The 21,727-nt window shown below is 39.9% G+C and overlaps 1 protein-coding gene across 1 annotated transcript in view; it reads right to left on the minus strand.

The window, feature by feature from the left end:
* dlg2 (discs, large homolog 2 (Drosophila)) overlaps window positions 1–21,727 on the minus strand; it is a 188,610-nt gene that overhangs the window by 40,095 nt on the left and 126,788 nt on the right. The window contains exons 7-10 of the mRNA XM_073479714.1: window positions 11,995–12,131; window positions 10,819–10,963; window positions 9,379–9,520; window positions 2,933–3,088 (exon numbers count right to left, since the gene is read on the minus strand). Coding sequence (XP_073335815.1) covers window positions 2,933–3,088; window positions 9,379–9,520; window positions 10,819–10,963; window positions 11,995–12,131 — 580 coding nt within the window. The remainder of the gene's footprint in view (window positions 1–2,932; window positions 3,089–9,378; window positions 9,521–10,818; window positions 10,964–11,994; window positions 12,132–21,727) is intronic.

Raw genomic sequence — 21,727 nt, forward strand, 5'->3', positions numbered from 1 at the left:
AATGCGAGATGCACGTAAATTTCCGTCTGCGAACAGTTTACACACAAATTCGTTCTGCTCACGTTTCATGAATGAGACCCACTGTGTGCCAGCTCAGGATCTATAGCACAACAAAGTCGGAAATATTAACAATAACTTAAAACACACTTAAAACAGACAAATAAAGAAACGATTTAACTACATAGCCTACTCAACCACAGTAGAAACACAAAATCAAAGAAAAATTATGAAATAAACACAATCTGAGCAAGTCAACAAAATCAGGCAGTCATGACACTCTCGTTGTGTGGACGACAGAACAAAACAGCAGTGCACACACCAGGTTACAGACGTGCCCAGTGGAATCAAGGGGTTAGACATACTGTGAGGGAACAATAAAATCAGCTGTGTAGGACAAACACAATACAGTAAGAAAGATTGGACAAAAAATTGGACCAATTTTAATTATATTTCATGTAATTATACCTATTGCGCAAACTTAATTGCATTTTTCAGTGGGAAAAAAATACAGGGGTGCAAGGGCCCATTCATCACCGTTTTAAATTTTTATTAAGATTGTTGACAGACTTTGGTCATTTGACACGCCTCTGAATTTCCATGTATTTTGGACACTGCACAAAAGAGGTCACTGTAACTTCCTGTGTCCACTAGAGAAAGCTGCCTAATTACACGTTAGGTGTAAGTATAAACTGCACCATGAAAATTTCATGGAAATGGAATAATGACTATCAGACAAGGCTTATGTTCCTTTGCCAGTAGGTGGTGCCATGACTATACATCCTAGTTGGCTTGTAAGAGTGTTTCAGGTTGGACTCATAACAAATGTGAAATTTTGGAAAGATCGGACTGCAGAAATTCAAACAACTTCTTGTTTCATGGTGAATAATTCCATGCTACTACATCAGCATCCAATGCATCCAATGAGAACTCAGAATCACCATATACCATCATAAAGGCCTTAAGGATTTTCTCTTCGGTCAACCTGCTAGCAGGAGTACATAGAAGTAAAAAAAAAAAAAAAAAGCAATTTCCCGTTACCACTAGGTGGCGCTGCAACTGCAAGTACAATTTGGCATGTTAACGTATTCAGGCGAGAACCTTATCATGTAAAGTTTGGGACAGATTCAACCATATAAAGTGGAGTTACATGAACTTCCTGTTTCAATTGAGCTTCGCTGTGCCGCCACAGCCACGCCTTTCAATGAAAACTCACTATCTTCACAATACAGCATCCTGAAGGTCTTAAGTGTTTTCTCAGCATGAGTCTCTGGCTCAGAGCAGGAAGACGTCAATTGTTTAAAAATGTTATATCCTGCTGCCACTAGGGGACGCTGTGACTGTATTGGCATGAAATGTGTTCAGAACAGGACTCTTATCAAACTTCTGAATTTTGGTGCAGATTCAATCAACAACCAACCCCCTGCTGTGAGCGACACACAAACACAAGAGGGATCTGCCTGCACTAGTGATCTGAAACTTTGAAACTCACAGCAGGATGTAAATACCGGTGTGTATTTATCACGAGTTTCGTTCATCTTGTCCGGCGTGGCTTCCGTAGTGCAAACGGCTGTGAGGGAGACTCGCGTGAACGCGGGAGCGTGCCTCCAGGCAAATATAGCATAGTGACTGTTTAGGCTGTAAAAATGTACTAAATTACATCGTTTCGAGTAAACTCTGGATGTCGCCACTTCAGGACACTTGGATTGCAGCGGACGAGCAGTATGGAGGAATATTACAAAGTTTTTGTGTAGTTTTATGGACCTTTTCCTCTCGGGCACATTTATGCCTGTTATATGGATTATTGCTGCAGGAGGGTACCCCTGCGGGTCTCCAGCTGCATTTTGAGGAATAAGAAAATACACCGGACTTCTCATCAGCATGAGGGTGAGTCGATAATGACTGAATTTCGTTCTAGAGTGAACTATTCCTTTAAGAGTCTCCTGAGGTTTTTTTTGTTAATCTGCTGGTTTCACAGCCTCGCAGTAAAAGACAGAATAAGGGATAGTGGGGCACTTCAGCATCTTAAAAAACATGATTGATCCTGACCAAATTCTTCAAACTGCTGAAAGTTTTTTCAATTATTTTTTTACTTTTACTAAAAACAGGTGTTTTTTACCCACCCATTTAACAGAATAAAAATAAAAATAAGGAGACCTAAATTATCCTGACAACCCCCCTTTTTCACCTGTCCTTAAGTCATCAACACAGGAGAGAAAACAATTTAGATCATAACTAAAAAGATCGAAGAATTTTCTCTGTCTTACTTGCCTCTCAGGACTTGTATAGGCGTTGTATGTTTTATTGTTATTCTAAAACGGTCACTCCCACTGCAAGTTTTTTTTTACCACTAAAAATAAAAGTTTTATTGTATTATCAACTTTATTTATCAATATGATTCAGAGGCTCTATTCCACATCTTTATTATTTTGCATGTTACTGTTTTTTGGGTACAACAAGCTGCTCTTAATTGCAGCGAGTGTGAGCATTAAAGTTGTTGTACTGTATTGTACAATGAGTTCTCTTGTTTCAAGTAGAAATCATGCATTTAGAGTATAAGTATTAACATACACATACTGAAAGTACCAAAAGTACTTCTACACTGTGGTACTGCTACCTTTACCTAATGTACAGTCGGTAAAAGATGTGAGTGCTCCTCCCACCACCGGATAAACCAGGCAATGTATTGGTGGTACATAATGCTGGGAGGCTCCTGCGAAATCAGAGCCCTGATGATGAAAAAGGACATGGAGGGAAGAAAGACATGCTAGCCTGACAAAACATCACAAAGATGTTGTCTGAGGCTCAAAGGAGGGCACAAACAACTGAATGTATTGGAGGAAATTAAGTGGGTATAAAGCATTACATGGCGACATGGCATGCAATTTACAGTGGCAGAGCACAAAGTGGTGGTGATGGTGGTGGTGGAAAGTACCTGTTGAAGTCCGAGTCAGGGAACAGGCTTAAGTGAAAGTTTGGGAGGGGGACTGAGTGGAGGAGGCTTTTGTCGCACTCCACTGGGGAATAGTGTCGGGGGGAGGGTGCTTTGTCACAAACTTTGTTCACAGTGCTGTAAACTGGCTCAGGAGGCCTACAGTAGAGTGAGAGACAAGAGCAGAGAGGTTAGTGCCCACAGACGGAGAAGGGGATGAAGGTCTGGGATAAACAAAGCTGATGCAGGCACACAGATGAACGACAGGAAGCAAAAAAGAAATAAAGCAGAATGAGATGTGGCCGAGTGAGCAGGGGAAGTACTGGTATATGGTGTAAATGGTTCATGGTTCAGAGCACAAAAGTCAGAGAGTTGGCATGCTTCACATACAATGTTAGAAAAGGAAAAGGCAGTTGAACTTCCTTATTTCCAATAATAATATAATTCATTGAACGACCAGTTACAATAAATGTACGGCTACTACTTACAAATGGTTTCATATTGACTGATCTGTGTAAAGATTATTTTGATCAATTGTTCAGTCTATAAAATCAGATGATTCACACAGCATAGTGATGAGGCCAAAAAGCTTTTTTTGTCTAAAGGATAGATTTATGATGGGAAAACAGAGGAAAGCAGATAATCCTCACAATTGTTGGGCAATCATTGCTTGATAAATGACTTCAATGATTAATCGCTAATTTAAATTGTTAACATGTAATTAACATTAATTGACATCTGAAAGCTTAAATAATTAATATCAGATTGAACAAAATATATCTATGTAATGAACTTTGTTAGGTTATGGGAATCTTTTGACATTGACTCGAGATATCACCACTATAGCACACATTTGTGACATATATAGATGTACATCAGAGCCATAGTAATAGTACAATCATAGATATAGTATTTTGTTTAAACAAGAAAGTTTATCTATGATAGAAAGGTTATCTCCGAGGGGAAAGATTTAAGTAGAAACAATCAGCAGTACTTCAGAATTAAGTCAGGCCCCCAAAACTAAATGAAAAGGTGCTTATGCTTAAAAAACAAGTCTCATGATGTAATATTCTATGTCCAACAATTCCTTGTGACAAAAACAAAACAACAAAAAAACACTTGATGACAAAACATGCAAGAGCATGCAGTAGGTGACCAAGTACACTGAATATCTCACCTCAGCTGGAAGTGCTGGGAATCAAACCTGTGACCCTCTCCTTCATCCAGTGAGGGATTTCTAATAGGATGGAAAGAGTATTTTTTTGAATACCAACCACTGATAACTGTATTTCGTCATAAAAGTTCTGCTATTTACATTAACACTGTACATTTTTTATACATTAAGATACTGATCAAAGAAACGCACTGAGACATGCTACACAGAAGAAAATGGGACGACTGGAACCTGAAAAATCCATGTCCTTGAAAGTACTGAAGTGAATGTCCATGTCAGTTATTTATAGAGTCATCAACAACATCATCACAAACCATCACAGTGTGCCTGCATGGAGAGGCAGTGCTACTCTGCACAAATTCATATCGTTAGCTAAACATTCAGTGAACACACAGTGTGCTTGTCTGCTGTTCGTTTGATGCAGATTCAAGTATGTTAACTGGAGTGTGCAGTGCAGTATGTGAGTTTGCAAAGAAGTAATTTATGCATAACGTGTATGTTTAAGACACTGGTCTGTGTGTGTAAGGTGTTGATATGAGGCCGGTAGTCAGACTACTATTGCAGACAAGTTTAGAGTAGAAGGATATATTATTACTTGAGCATACTGCCACCTACACACTCCTCTCTTCCTCATCCTCTCTCTCTCTCTCTGACTAACTGTTGTGTGTTTGTTCTGCACTATGAAAACATCACCAAGCCACTGTGGCTGAAAAGCAAAATGCAGACCTAAAGTTATCTGCTGTCATCATCGGACCAGCTACACTAAATCACACACTATAGTCCTTCCTCACAGATCACATCTCAAAAAATAGAAGACAAAAACAAGAGCTAAACAGAGATTGGGTGTGTAAACCTCCACTGCACCTGATGATACAAGCTGCCTTTTAGGAAAGGGTGTTTCACTTATCATTCTTCAACATGACCAACCAGCATGGTAGTGCTATCAACGAAAGTATTAGTGAGAATGTCTTGACACGAAAACAAAATTAGGTCACTTCATCTGCTTGCGCAGTGTTTTTCTTCTGACAGCAGAAAGCCGATCACAAGACCCTGAGGTGGGTGACCACTGCGGGGTTGAAGCTTAAGGCATAGCAAAGGTCAAAGATAAGAAATGTAAATGATGACACTGGAGAAAATGTTCAAAAAGAACCAAATCTTTTCTACAAGCTGCTATTCTACTTAGATTCCTGGATTCTGTGCGTGTACTGAGTCTCAATAATGACCCACTGGTGAGATACAGAAGCCAGAGAGGTCTGGACAGTTGGCTTCGTTTCTCTTGCTGAATCATTCATACTGCAATGAGCTGAGCTGAGGCAGCCAGTCAGTCCAGATCAGACCAAAATGCAGTGACCTTGTAAGGACCCATGTATTTTATTTAATAGCTTTTAACTCTGACTATGTAAGGCTGTAGAATTTGGACACTTGAAAGTACAGTAACTTTGTATATTTTTGAAGCTCTTTTCAAACTAGAAAAGTTAAAAAAAAGTAAATGTAATGTCAGGCAGAGATATCTGCATATTAGTCTTAAAGAAAACACCAGGATCACCAGAATAATAATGCCAGAATAAATGCCAGAAGATTGTAGCTAGGTAATGCCAGCCCTCAGTAAACTTGGAATTGGACAATGTTCTACTGTCAAACAGTTCTGCCCAAAGAGGAAGTAAACTAACTAAGCAACACTACCCATACTCATAGTATTTTATTAAATAAATTATAGTATATTATTGTTATCTTTAGTCTCATTTATGAATAATAACTGAAAATGAGTTGAAAAAAGTTAAGTAATTTAATTTTTGCGGCCTCTGTGCAGCCTTGTCAAATGTGTGCATTGAGCAAGTATAACGACAGACATAAAGGTATAGCTTCCTTATAAAGAAAATATGTCAACATTTCTGCACTATTACTACTACTAACTGCTATGCTTTTGTTTTTTCAATACTTCCACAACTGGAAATTACTCAATCACATTCCATACTTTTCCATACTACATAGGAACCCTGCAGTGTAGCTTCAACAGATAACTGTTGGAGAATGGTGGTGATCTGAAGCAGCTATTCTGCTAAAAGGAGGATCTGAAAATAACACGCTGCACTTCATAAAAATTGGTACAGCAATACATTGCCTAAAATTTGCACTTCACGCTCTATAACAGCCATAGAAGTAAGGCATTGCTCTTGGTAGTTATAGTGAATAAAGTAATGTGTGTCATTATAAAATTATCATTGACAGTTTTTTGAAAAAGCTGAAAACATTAAGCACAACCATTCGTACTTTCCTATCTAAGTTATTTTGCTTTCCTTTTGGTAGAGTATCTTCATCAGGACTTCATTCAGTACATGAGCTACTTAGCTCCAAATTATTGTGAGCACAGGATATCTAGGGTAAGAAAAAACAAGTGGACAAAGGTCTGAGCGGCCAGAACACCTTTTCAATCATTCTGGTCTTGCATGATAGAAGGGATTGTCCTCTTCTATCACTTGGGTTGAAGGGCATGTTGACCCAAAAATTTAAATTCAGTCATAATCTACTCACCCGCATGCCAATGAAAAGTCAGGCGAAGTTTTGTTGTCCATGATGCCTTTGTAGTGCAATCAAACTTTGGTTCTGTGTAGTATTAATGTAGCTCTGTCACATCTTTTTAGTCCTGCATAAAAAATGTATAGCCACAGATCTAGCTAAATAAAGCTTCAGAGCTGAAAAGACACATAACTTTTTGGGATATTTTGACTGTAGATTTTTCCAAGAAGGATTATTTTAATTTCCTTGAAACTTTTGTATGTGTTAATATTCATGGCATACTATCTATATCAAAAATTCAAAGATGTTGTATTACTCAATCGTTTATAAAAAGTTTGATGCAAGAAAAAGAAAACTAGTGAAGATATGAATTTTTGAATGAATAAATGATTTCCTGTTATTAATTTGACTACTATTTATGAATACATGTGCCAAGTTTCCTTATGGTGTCTTGGATGTTCAGGACACATTTCAAACGAATCCAGTGACACATACACATACACAGAATCACAAAAATGGTGAAATTTAAACTTAAATTAAAACATTTAAATTAAAACTTCTGGATTTGGGGTGAGTTGGTATGGATGTTGTTTTAAAATGTAAAAAAATTACCAATAAAACATAATATGGCTGCACACAGCTAGTCCAGCCTAATCCATTTCTCCATGAGCCAGGGGAAGGCGGGGTGCATTCCAACGCTTTTATCGTAGTGACTGGCTACAGTGAAGATTTTGGCTTCAAATAAGGTGTAAAGGATGTCTTTTCAAATCAATTTGGGATCTCTGGGCTTCCAGAGACTTTGATTACACCAGATGAGCTTAAAGGAGCCATATTATGTTTCTTTGGTTGTTTTTCCGTTTTAAAACAAGTCCCCAGCTACTTTAGTTGTTTAGGAGAATGCTGCAACTCTGTTTTGTTGTGAAGCAAAACCAGAAATGTTTTGTGAACTATGAAATTTCACCCGACATGGGGCTGAGTAGTTAATGACTGAATCTTTTTTTTTTGGTGAACTCATCCTCAAGAGAAACATCAATGTTCAAAATTCTGATATTAAGAATTAAGCTTATTAAATTAGGAACATTTTGACTCTTTACACTTCCAGTACTAAAATAAATGAAGCTATACTGGATATACAATGTCAGTTATTACCGAAACTGAGGATCCACTTGGATCTGTAGAATCCACACAGTTTGTTCTAACTGTGTGTGTAGAACACAGTGAACAAGAGTAACACAAGCTACTGTCAGAGTGCTACACTTTAGGTCAGCACAGTAATCTCAAAAGCTATTAGGGATGCACCTGGACCAAGAGCAAACAGTAAACCTCTTAACTCCAAAGTGAACGGAGGACAAATCCTTAACTCAAGAAAGCTGAACACAGGGGTCCTTCAGTTATCTTCTCTAATAAGTATTTGTTATCACTCTGCTGCAATATTCCTCCACCGGTCTTTACTTTTGCAAATGGAATATGACAAAACAACAGCATGCAACAATATGGAGTGTATGCATTAATTTGTTCATTGTGATATCCACCACTTGTCCTTGTTGTGCTGCCTACAAATGTGCCCTCAAATATCTGATATAACTGAGCAATAAATCGACCAGCTGAGGCTGGCACTCACCAACCAAGCCTCGTGTTTGACAAGCAGCAAGTGGAACATCCATCGGAAAAAAATTGCAAAACAAAAAGACATAAGCTTCGTTCTTAGATTTGACTTGATATAAAATTTGGCCCGTTTGGTCCAGAGCCGTATGGCAGCTTGCTTTGGGATTAGGTATTGGGGCAGCTGAGGTGGGGAGCTGGTAATGTTTGGCTGTGACTCACTCCAGTAAGAGATCTTAAGCTTAGTTCTGTTTGAAATGGGAGCAGCTGTTAGAAAGGATTGACTGAAAAAACTAAATGTAGAAAACCACATGAAGAAGAGAAAAAGACAGAGAGTGCAAACACAGCAGAAGATATAATATATATAACCTGTTTTATGTTATGCTTTTTTTAACAACACTCAACTGATCCCAGGGAAAAGTACAACAAGGCACTGATGAAACAGCAGAACAACATCTGTCTCTATCTACCACTGCTGCCGCATCAATAACACAGAAACAGGCAAGACAGGCGGTTACGGTTTTCTATCAAAACATCTCAACGTGTCATTGTGTAACTGTCATTATACTGCTGCTTGACCTGAGGCAATATTTCCTCTGATAACCAATATTACCAAAACCTTTCTAAACAACTGCTTGTACCGCTGCCAACACCAAAACAAAATATAAGTATCATGGCACTGTTGTGTTTTATAATAAAGCAATTAATTGATGCGCCAATGGTTTCATGGTATACAGCACAATGGCCCAAAACAGCACGGTGTCCAGATAGAGATCATAAAAAGAGACATTCAGCCACAAACACAACACAGTGCAACAGAAATGCAGGACTGATCAGTGGTTTTCAAAATGCTGTTTCTGGGGATCCTCTATTTCATTAGAATTATTTAAATATTTGTTTTAGTAAATGTGATCAGAATAATGATGTAGATCCACTTTATCATCCAAGATCTCTTGTCTTGAAGCTATCTTTGAAAAACACTGCACGGAAACAGACTGGATACAGAATTTGGGATTAGTTATTTTCCAAACACCAGCGCAGACACACATTAGTGAGGGCGACACAGGCAGAGTGGGGTGGACAGAGTTTCTACCTGTGGTTCTAGTAGGCGTGTCAGAAGGGAGGTAATTACCGTAAGAAGGAAAAACCATCCAACCTGTTTATATCCTCTTCTCCCAGTAAGTGCTTATGGAGGGGGGAATAACTCGTGGGGGAGATAGGGGGGAGACCAGACTTATACTCCAGAGTGCCACTGTTGATGGGGGAAGAGATATGATTTTCCATTGCTGGAGAGAAAGCTGTGGATGAAAAGAAGAAGAAGAGAGTACATTGGCAGCTGCATATAGGCAACAGGCAAAATAGCTGACACAATTCCATGATGCCAAGAAAGTTTTTACTGCACACTTTCTGATTTTTTTCAATGTTTTGTATTCCAATTTAATTTCAAAATACAGTGATTTGGTGTTAAAATCTGACAAAAGGGCTTTATTTTTATCTGGGGAGGTGGACTCAAAACTGATAAAATCAATAAAACCAGTTTCTCGTAACATAAAATTATACTGTTTAAAAGAAGAATTTTGGGGCAGATGCAGATACCAATTTAGGGAGTAAAAAATTCTGATATCGATACATCAGCCGATATTCTTTTACATATACATTTAAATACACATGTTTTACCATGATTAAACACTTGTGACGAAGATTCGTATATAATGGAGGCAAGATATTTTCAAATTTAACAATAAATTCCATTGTCTCTAAAATTACGTTGGTGCACTGAAACATTAACCTTGTGAACCTTGATAAGCCAACTGTGAACCCCAAGCATCTCCTTCTGCTCATCTCTTTAAAACACACCCCAACCAAATGAAAAAAAAAAGTTTCATATCGGCATACAAAGAGTCTCTCTATGACTATGCAAAATACAGTGTGCAAGCAACAGGTCAAATGTACTGCTTCAAAAAATCACTTTCCTATGTTATGAAATGCTGACACCAATGTTCATAGCCCAGAGGGTGAAGTTGAGGTTGGGTTTAGCGAATTATCACCCAATTGTGCAGTTAATTGGCGCTTTTTTGGCTCCTTTAGCTTTTTATTTTGATTTAACATAACACTTACTGTATTGTTCAGCTGTTCCTTTTAGCAAAGGAAGCTCTGATCAATCCACAGTACGCTACCTGCCTAGTACCAAATTGACAACAGACAAAATTTGAAGCTAGTGGAGCATTTAGCAGCTGAAGAGCCAGATACTTTAGGTAGTAGTTAATGAAGCCAACCGGAGCCAAAAGGAGAGTAAATATGAGTGTCAGACTAAAGTGGTGGACAAAAACATGACCTCAAATTAATGTTAATGTTTCTGTTTCAGCTGGACACCCAAGTAAGCAATTGTTTGCTAATATGTTATACATAATTCACAGTCTTGTAGGAATTTAGTGCATGCAAATCTCATGTGCAAAAATCGGTAGGTGACACATGACACACTTATCTCTTACATTTAATAAATGTTGCTCTCCGCAGTCTGGTTAAACTTTTCTAACAAACAGATGACGAGTCAACTGATGACTAAACAGTTCAAATCCAAGAGGTGAGGACTTACAGTGTGTGATGTCAGGAGGCCCATAGGGATCTGATAGGTAGACATTGGTGGGTTTTCCCACCTTTAGGTACACCACATCTGATGTGTTCTTCAAAATGGCAACAGCTTCTTCATGAGACACTTCCTCCAGACTGTAGTTGTTCACCTGTCCAGGCACAGATACAGTCCCTGTTTATTCAATCATGAGTTTTACAGACTGTTTAGATTAGTCCAGCATGTTCCCTGCCTCCAGGAGACTGGATTATGACAGATGGTGCTCGGGTGAGAACCCAACAGTAGCAAGGTAATTAAATTAAGCTCTGGTTAAGCAAGAGGGATTCCTTCCTCAAGAAAAAGCTTGCTGTTACACTACTGAGCCAGTAGGTTGTCTTGCTTTCAAAATGGTTGCCTAAGACTCATTTATTCACTTATATTTTAGACTTAAGATGCAGGAAGAATGTTATCCGCTCCAAGCACAGTTATTAATTCACTGCTGGTTAATGTAATGTAATCTGGTTCATGGAATCATTATTAGTTTATTAGAAATCTGTCATTCGTAAAACTCACCAGCAGGATCAGTGTGATGTCACTGGGCTACATGGGCATCATAAATTATTCTGACTATTTGCTGGGTGAGAATCACCATCCCATTGTGACCATTTGTGAGCACATCAAAAGCAAAATGTTATACTATAAATATACTTAAAAGGAAAACAATTTTAAGCAACATGGGTGTATATAAACATTAAAGTCATTTGACTGTTTTCCATTATAGAACACATGGGGCATTTGTAAATACATCGCACCGCTGTGCACCTGCATATTATTGCTATTGACCTAAATAATACAAGAGTATTATGAATTTTGAATAGATGAATGAATCTTTGTATGCATTTTTATGCACACTAAGTGACCTAAAACACCTGTGTGATTGTATAGAATGTTTAATCCAATTCCACAACAGCACTACAGCCTCAAAATGACCAGAGAGTTGAATAAACATCTCCCAGACAAAGTGCCAACAACAGTTGGAAGTTTCGAGAAAGTTCATGTTTACTACCTGACTGAGGGTCATTGAGATTATTGTTGTATTTTCATGTGCAATAATCTATATTATTAAAAATATACTAGAAGTATCAGTCAAACATCTGCAAAATGAAATGTACTCTTTTTAAAATCGAACTCATCTTTACTCACCATTAGCAACCTGTCTCCAACATGTAGCCGGCTATCCTTTTGTGCTGCCCCGCCGTCAATGATCTTAGTGACGTATATGCTGTTGTCACCAGGGATGTGCTGGTTTCCAATTCCACCCGCAATACTGAAGCCAAGCCCTGTGTGTGTGTGTATATGAAAGTAGAAGGTTAGTTTCAAGTTTGTGTGTGTATGACAGATTTATGCAAGGCAACAGACAATACCACCACCATATGATGATGTGTATCATAATATACAGTATATGTATTGAAGTATTTGATAAGGGTGCTCCAATTGATCAGACACTAATCATTATTGCCCGCTATAAGTTGTAAAAAGTTTGATCGGTGGTCTCTATAAAGCCCAAAGCCCAATTGCTGAACTGCTGCTGCTGCTCACTCACGTGTTTGAGTTCACATAGGCAGCTGGAGCTGCTGCAGCGTGGCTCTTGCCTGCTCTATCTGTTTAAATGAAGTTTACATTTGATAATTATCAAATTATGTGTGATATGTGATTTTCCTTTACCCCACTGAAAGAGTGAGAAAGTGGGAGGGGGAAAGAGTGAGGGAGGGAGAGAAAGAAAAATACACAGGAGTACACAGGAAGCAAAACTGCCCTTCAACTGTTTTGTGTATTCTCTTCATGTCTGTGACATATTCAACACATACAGACATTAAAACTGTAGTAAAATGCTGTTATGATGTCCATATGACGGTCTATAGGTGCTGAATAGTGCTGCGGAGAGAGAGGTAACTATGATAACAACATGAGAATCTCTCCTTGATTCTGTGGCACTTATACCAACTAACTCTTATATTATTATATTATACTAACTCTATACCAAGACAAGACGACCAAAGAAATCTACTCCCTGGTTTACTGATGAAACCCGAGATCTCAAGCAGGCCTGCAGGAAAATGGGACGCGTTTTATCTTGCTTGGCATGATAGTGTACTTAATTACAAGCGTGCTCTTAATGCTGCTAGAACAGCATATTTCTCCGGCCTAATAAACAACACAATCCTAGATTTCTCTTCAACACTGTGGCTAAACTCAAAAACCACAGTCTGTGAGCTGTGCACCCTTTAATGCAAATGATTTCTTAGATTTCTTTTGCAATAAAATTGATGAGATTAGAACCAAAATTAACTCATCATCTCTGGCTTCCTCGTCAAAGTTGATTATAAAACATCCTTCTGCTGATTCTCAGGTAGTCTCAGCTCTGAACACTTTTGAAAATATCTCCCTTGAGATATTGATAAGATTGTTTCATCCTCAAAACCAACTACCTGCATCCTGGACCCCCTTCCGGCAAAACTGTTTAAGGATCTATGGCCAGCACTGGGACCTACAATGTTAATTATTGTTAATTTATCACTCATGAACAATGTTGTCCCTGCTAGTTTTAAGTCTGCTGCGGTTAAGCCTCTACCCAGGATCTCTAAATAATTATAGACCAGTATCCAACCTTCCCTTCTTCTCTTAAGTCTTTGAAAGAGTTGTGTCCCAGCAACTTTCAGGCTACCTTCTTAATAATAATCTCCTGGAACCTTTTCAATCAGTTTTCAGAGCCTGTCATTCCAGCGAAACTGCCCTTACTAAAGTGGTAAATGACATTCTACTTACTTTAGACTCAAACTCTACCTCAGTGCTTCTTTTACTGGATCTCAGTGCTGCATTTGATACCATAGATCATGGCATATTGTCAGACCGACTAAAGTCAATTTGGCATCTCTGGCCTGGCTCTCGCTTGGCTAAAATCTTACCTGTCCGAAAGAACACAATGTGTTTCTTACAATAGTACTACATCAATATTTACTGATGTGAAGTATGGAGTTCCCCAGGGCTTTGTTCTGGGCCCTTTGCTCTTCTCTTTATATATTTCACCTCTTGGCCAAATTATTCGGAGTTATGGAATACATTTCCACTGCTATGCGGACGACACTCAGCTGTATGTGCCCATAAAAGCTGATGATAAATCTCAAATCACGAGATTAGAGACCTGCTTGTATGCAGTGAAAAAATGGATGTCAGAAAACTTCCTACTTCTGAATTCGGATAAAACTGAGGTGCTGGTCATTTCCCCTGGCCAACAGAGACACCACTTTGATCAGGTGACTGTAATTCTTGACAATTGTGTTATTTCTCAAAGTTCAACTGTCAAGAATCTTGGTGTTACATTTGATTCTACCCTCTCTTTCGATCACCACATTAAAGAAATTACCCAGATCGTATTTAACCACCTGCGCAACATAGCTAAAATTAGGTCCTTCCTGTCCACGGCTGATAGAGAGATCCTGATTCATGCCTTTGTTTTGTCTAGGCTGGATTATTGCAATGCCTTATTTTCGTGTCTTCGGCGTGAGAACACTAAAGGTCTTCAGATGGCTCAGAATGCTGCAGCTGGAGTCTTAACACGTACAAGAAAATTTGATCCTATTACACCAATCCTAGCCTCACTGCACTGGCTCCCAATACATATAAGATCAGACTTTAAGTGCTGCTGATGACATACAAAACTGTACACGGCCTTGCCCCGTCGTACATGTCCGATCTCATTATACCATATATTCCAACTCGTGCATTACGAGAAAAATTCAGGGCTCCTGACGGTCCCAAATGTTAAGAAGAAGTCAGCTTGCTGCAGGGCTCTTTCCTATTGGGCCCCCTTCCTCTGGAATAACCTCCCAGCTGACATCAGACAATCTGGCTCTATTGACGCCATTAAATCTAAACTCAAAACTCACTTCTTTGACTTAGCCTTCGTCGCTGGGTTGGTCTCAATCTCAATGAGTTACCTATAGTATTAGAATTCACATTGTCCGCTCTGCTGGATCATTGCTCTCCTGTTTTATCTCCTTATATCTGTATTTCTGTAACAGCTGATGCCTCTTCACTCTGATCTTTTCTGTTTTACTGCTAATTATCCTGTGTGTCCTGCCCTCTTCCAGGTCACCATGGTGGAGAGGAGGTCGTGTGGCTCCAACACCACTTGGCGATGCCTCGGCCTGCTCAGTCGTCTCCTGGATCAACAAACTTTACATATATTATAATTTGTATCAGATATTCTGTCATTGCAACTTGTAAACTGTGATTTTGTTGTTCTGTTCTGTACATGCGACATCTATTGCATGTCTGTCTGTCCTGGGAGAGGGATCCCTCCTCTGTGGCTCTTCCTGAGGTTTCTTCCATCTTCTTTTTTTCCCTGTTAAAAGGGTTTTTTTTTCCATCAACATGGCAAGTTTTTCCTCACTCGAATCGATGGTCTAAGGCAGTGCCAGCCCTGACCAATTTGGTGCCCCAGGCAAGATTTTGGCTGGCGCCCCCTTGCATTGCAGTCATTTTCACAATCAATTTTCATACACTCACACAGAAACTGCATGTATGTATTCAAGATTTTATTTCTTTTAAGTCAAAAATATCACACCAAACAAATGAAAAATACAATATAAATAAGGCATTGCACAAACATATTAAAGAATATTCTATTTACATACAAAATAAAAACAGTCAACACGAAAACAAGTGACATAAAATGAATTAAAAATACAATATAAATAAGGTATTGCATATAACATTACATATTAAAGAATATTGTCACGCTGCTGTGCTGAGGTAGAGGGGACAGGAGCACCTGATGCTCTGTCACTGGAGGTAGTTTTGAAATATTTTAAAAAACACCTGAACAGGCCTGACGTTAACTTTCCAAATGTCCCTGATGAATTTAAGGTGGGAGTAACATTAACTTACGTCGACTCAGCTATTTACTGATTATTAAACAATGCTACTATCGTCCAAAGTAAGCTAGCAAGTTAACACTCTGCTCCAACAACGGTAACTACGATGCATATTAGTTTCATTCACTTCATCACATTGACGTTACTGTACCTCTTTCTTTTTCATGTTTTTCTTCCTCTTTCCTCCTTTTTCTTCCCTGGTCGCGGATGGTTTCAATCTTCTGGACATTGTAGTTCCGTACAGTATCAATAAATGTCTCTAAATGTCACGGTCCGGTCAGATTCATGCAACTCGCCTCTCGACCCCGCCCCCCACCCTCACAGACAGAGAGCAGGTACAGTGCAACGAGCCAGCCAGGAACCCAGAAAAAAGGCCTCTCCATTATTTAATAGGCTTTGCTATGAAGTTATGTTGCTGTGGGCTTATATAATATTTTGACATAGTATTAGTAATAGCACTGGTAAAAAAAATAGTTTTTGTTTTTTCTCTCCCCCCGTTTGCAGCGCCCCCCGTAGATGATGGCTATACAGCCTATGCCAAGGGCCGGCTCTGGTCTAAGGACAGAGGATGTCGTTCACTGTACAGATTGCAAAAGCCCATTGAGGCGATGTGATTGTGATTTTGGGCTATATAATTAAAATTGATTTGATTTGATTTGAGAAAACGTGCTCTGTCATAGTCAATTGAAATTATCATTTGGGATTGTCTGTTCTCAATAAGTACATTTTCTGTCAATCCAGAGGAGGAGGACGATGCAACACCATTTGTTTTGAGCCCTGCAGCACGAGAGTTTCTGTTAAGTAAACTGCAGTTTCATGTGATAACACAACAAGGTGCTGTCACATGCCCAGCTCCTGTTTCTCCGTCGGTGGTTAGGGTTTAGTTTACACTAAGTAAATGTACTGAAGTATTTTAAGTAGTTTGTAGGTGAAAGTACTTTGAGTTTGGAGTTACAGACACTTCACATCAGTGTACATTTTTATCAAACTTGTGTCAGCAATTAAAGTAACCTGGTACAAGCAGTGACCAGGTGGGGGAGTAGTGGCTTCAGGGCACAAAGACCTCTGTGTAAAGACTGAGACAACTGAGACTGAGAGACTGATATTTTTCCCAAATTCTTTATCCTATTTAGTTTTTTGTTAATCTCTTTTAACTGTCACAGTTTGGCATAGCTGGTCACTTGCTCATTTCTGCCTGCCCTGTCACCAGCCATTCTCACCTAATCAGCCAACTCCACTCTCCTGTTCTCACAGCTGCTCCTCATCACCAATCAACCCGGTATATATACTCCAGCCTCACAGACACTCATTGCCAGATTATTCTTTGTCATTCATGACAAGACTCTCCAGCACTTTTCTCCGGACTCATTTTTCCTGCTGCCAACCCTGAATGCCTCTGACCAACTCATCTCGTCTGATCCCCAGTAAACTCACCTGCCTTCTGTCCCCGGCTTTGAGAGTTCCTGTTACTTCCTTGGATACTGTTCTATCTGTGACTGCCCAGCGTAAACTCTCCACTGCTACGCTACAGAGTGAGTTCTCCATTCGGCTTCTATGTGACTTCCTGTGGAGCAGAGACTCTTACTGTGTTGCTTCATTTGCTGTTGTGTGTACACGGTGTGCATATTCACCTGCTGGCTTCCGCCTTCAAGAGCCTGTCACCTGTCTGCCTCTGCCGGGTAAATTTAACCCTCGTTCTTCTGTACTGCAAGTGTGTTTGGGCTAAATGCACTGTGCACCTGGCAAATATCCTTCCTGATTCCGTCTGCCATATCAGTGAATCCATCAGAGACTTTGTTAAGAGACATTTCTGTAATTTGATCACCTTGCTCTGATCCTGCTGAGTCTGATCATTAAAACTGCATATCAACTACTCCTGGTTACCCACATGCTGCATTTGGGTCCTTACTTTACACATTACAGTACAATCTGTCCAGTCGGGGACCCAGCGGACGCTGTTTAAAGAAGAACTTTATGATCTGTCTTATACCCTCCTGTGCATCCAAAGTTATTGGAGAAGGGCCCTGTCCAGGGAATATAGACAGGAAACCCTTAATATGGCATGCAGGTGTTCTTCTAAATCTTTGCTGCAGAATTTTCTAATTGAGTGGGCTAAAGACAGTCCCGGGCACCCAGCTCTCAGCCCAAGCTTCAGCCTTCAACCAAGCTTGCAGGGTTCCCGTGGGTCCTTTTTAAAAAAGTCTTAAAATGTCTTAAATTAAAATCCGGGTAATTAAGGTCTTAAATTGTATTAAATTTACTGTAAATTTGATGTAGGTATTATATTTCCAGACAGTCATTTAATGCCGATGGGAAAGCACAGTGGCCCACCATAAAACATCTAATAGTGTGTATTTGTTTGATTAACTTAGTACAAAGACCGTGTAGTAAATGAGACTAACTGAGCGATTAACTCCACCGTTTTACGGTACGTCAGTGTCAGGCTGCGTGTCGCCATTACACGGTTGTCGAGGTGAGCGGTTAAACATGCAAAGATGGGGAAGTGCAAATTTAATGACATATGGATGGAAGAGGATGTATTTAGGAGGTGGTTGGTGCCGGCTGACAACAACAATGAGGCAATGTGCAAATTCTGCAAAAAGACATTTTCGTTAGGGACCATGGGGCTCAAAGCCGTCGTGTCGCATATGAAAGGAGGAAAGCACCAGCGGTACATGGCAGCAGCTAGCCATAGCAGGGCCAGGCTAATCCCTGCATTGTTTGCAGCACGACCTAATGTTACAAGTTTAGATGCACCTCTCAGTCGGCTATGAAAAGCTTCATTTCACCGCCAGAGACCCAAAAGGCAGAGGTACTGTGGGTTCTCCATACTGTGATGAGGCACAATTCATTTAAATCTAACGAGGACATAAATGACGTCTTTGCTGCCATGTTCCCCGATTCCCAGCTTGCAAAGTCATTCACCTGTGGTGAAAATAAAATGGCATATGTCGCCAAATATTGCATCGCTTCTTTCATCAAGAAGGAGCTATTGCACAGCATTAGTGAGAAGCCATATGTTATCATGTTTGACGAAAGCATGAATAAAACGACAAAGAGCAAACAAATGGACCTTCATTTGCGGTTCTGGATTACTGATGATGAGACGGGCACACACCATGTCATCTCCCGCTACTATGGGTCGGAGTTCATGGGTCACTCCAGAGCCGAGGACATGCTGGGTCATTTCAGTGTAAGTAACGTTATGATTGTGTTTGAAATCGCATACTATTATTCTATTCACGTCACAGTCTATGTTCACTTTGACAATCTATCAGGTAACAAAACATTATCTCAGAGTTTAAGGGGTGTAACTGTTGGTAGTTGTAGTTGATTGTGTCTAAATATGCCGATTTGTGATTTTATGGGTTGCTGTTGTTCGGATGGTTGGGCACATCTAGCTAACAGCTTTTAATGTCGGCTGTCACTTGTTGCCATAGCAACAGTAAACTTTCACGTAAGGGCTAATGAGCTGTAAATAGAGATGCAGAATCAAGCTATGTTGTAAATACAGATTAGATATGTTGTATTTTAGCACAGAATACATGATTTTACCAGTTAGTAAACCTATAGAAAATAATTAGTCTAATTTGAAAAATTTACCATGAAATTTATAGCCCTGCGCAGTACCGCAGTGAAGTTAGTTTTAAGTTGGATATTTGACAGACATTCGCTCTTCTTCGCTCCGGGTAAACCTATCGAATATCCAACTTAAAACTAACTTCACCTTGGTCACACAGGTCATCATTAGCTACAACAACGCGGTCAGATTTGCGAACGGTACCTGTTTCTTTAGTAAAGCAAAAATCATGGCGTGCTCCAAACTTGACAAAAAGCGAAAGGTGGATTCCGAAAATCGTGAATTTAAGACAGAGTGGACCGACAAATATGCATTTGTGCTGCCTGCGGGGAGCACGAAACCAATGTGTTTAATCTGTAATGAGACAGTTGCCCTTGTCAAAAGTGGAAACGTAAAACGTCATTATGAAACAAAGCATGGCCACTTCAAGCAGAATTACCCACAAAACTCCGAGGTAAGGACCAGAAAAATAAGCCAAACGCAAGCATCATAGCAAGCAACACGCACTATGATAGTCAGGTCAGCCACACAACAGGAGCGTGGAACTGAAGCCTCACTGCGAGTGGCATGGGTCTTGGGCAAGCACAAAAAACCATTCACTGATGCGGAAATCGTGACGGAGTGCATGAATGAAATAGCAATCGCTCTGTTTGAGGGAACTCAAAAAGATGACATCATACAAAAAATAAATCAAATACCCCTCTCTGATACCATTGCAGTAAGACGAACTGAAATCCTTGCTGATGATTTATTGGACCAAATGAAATCTGCTGTTAAAAAGGCTAAATGCATTTCATTGGCTTTGGATGAATCCACAGACAACACAGATAATGCCCAACTTCTGGTTGATGTCAGATTTTTTGATGAAGAGAAGGGGGAATTCTTCGAAGATGTGTAAGGCCTCACAAACCTTCATGGGCATACAAGAGGGGATGACATTTATGAAGCAGTGATGGAGATGTTGAGAGACCGAGAGATAGACCTGAAGCATGTTGTTTCCATTGCTACTGATGGAGCCCCAAGTATGACTGGGAGAGAGAGGGGATTAGTGTCCCGCTTAAAGGTTCATCACCCTGACCTCATAGCATGCCACTGTGTCATTCATCAGATGGTTTTGTGTGCCAGCCTTGGAAAGGAGTACTCAGAAATCATGACAACAGTAACGAGACTCGTCAATTTTTTGAGGGCATCATCTGCTCTGCAGCATCGCTTGCTGCGCACATTCCTCACAGAGGTTGATGCAGAATTTGATGATTTGCTTCTACACAAGTCAGGTGGCTCAGTAAAGGCAAAGTACTGGAGCAATTTTGGACACTACGGAAAGACCTAGAAACATTTCTGTTGAATCAGAAGAGTCCAAAAGCAAAACCATTTCTGGAATTCCTGCAAAACAAGGAAAAAATGGAAATTGCTGCATTTCTATCAGACATTACTTGCCACCTCAATGATCTGAATTTGAAACTTCAGGGCAAAAATAACAGTGTGTAACCTCATGTCAGCTATCCGTGCCTTTCAAAGGAAACTGGAAATATTCAAAAGTGACATACAGGAGAAGGGCCTGCTTCACTTCCCAAAACTGAAAAGTCAAGCTTCAGGAACACAGCATCACAGTTATGTGGAATTCCTGGACAAATTGATTGAAAATTTTGAAACCCGGTTTGGAGAGTTCCCTCTGGGAAAACAGGTCTTACTGTGCATTGAAAATCCATTCCTGGTGAAAAATATCACAGAATTCTCGATTGAAGCCCTGAAGGTCTGCCCATGGGCTAGTGCTGCTTCTCTTCAATCAGAGCTGATCGAACTTCAGGAAAACCTTGCACTGCAGGAATCTCTTTGTGACCCTGCAACCCTTTGGACGAAGATGGTCCCTGCAGCAGGTGTCCCCGTCTTGCAGAAAATGGCCCTGAACATTCTCACCATCTTCCCTTCAACATACTCTTGTGAGTCAGCCTTTTCAACAATGACTACAGTGAAGAACAAATACAGGAGTACACTCACTAATGAACACTTACACCAGTGTCTACGCCTGGCCTTCACACCTTTTGTGCCCAAGTTTAAAGAACTGGTGGCACAAAAAAAGTGTCACTTTTCACACTGATGTGGACAGAACACATCATCCTTTGTGCATAGTTCAAGTGTTCTTTGTGGATTTACTGCCTTTTTTTGTTCGGAGTTCTTATTTTGGAATTACACCGTCACTGTTCCAGACCCTGGACAGATTGGAAATTTGGTGAGTGGACCTTTTGAGTTTCTAATTGAGTACCCCTGACCTAGACTGTGAAATTGAGAAGAGAGCGGCAGAGCTACGCCACATGTCTTGAGGAGAATTTGGGATGTTGCAAAACAATGGACCGCTCTGTTCATTGGTTTCTCTCGTTAAGAGTCGTGATAACATTTGTGTTGTTTTGCAAACAGTTAT

Source organism: Pagrus major, chromosome 13 (assembly GCF_040436345.1).
Source record: "Pagrus major chromosome 13, Pma_NU_1.0".
Lineage (NCBI taxonomy): Eukaryota > Metazoa > Chordata > Actinopteri > Spariformes > Sparidae > Pagrus > Pagrus major.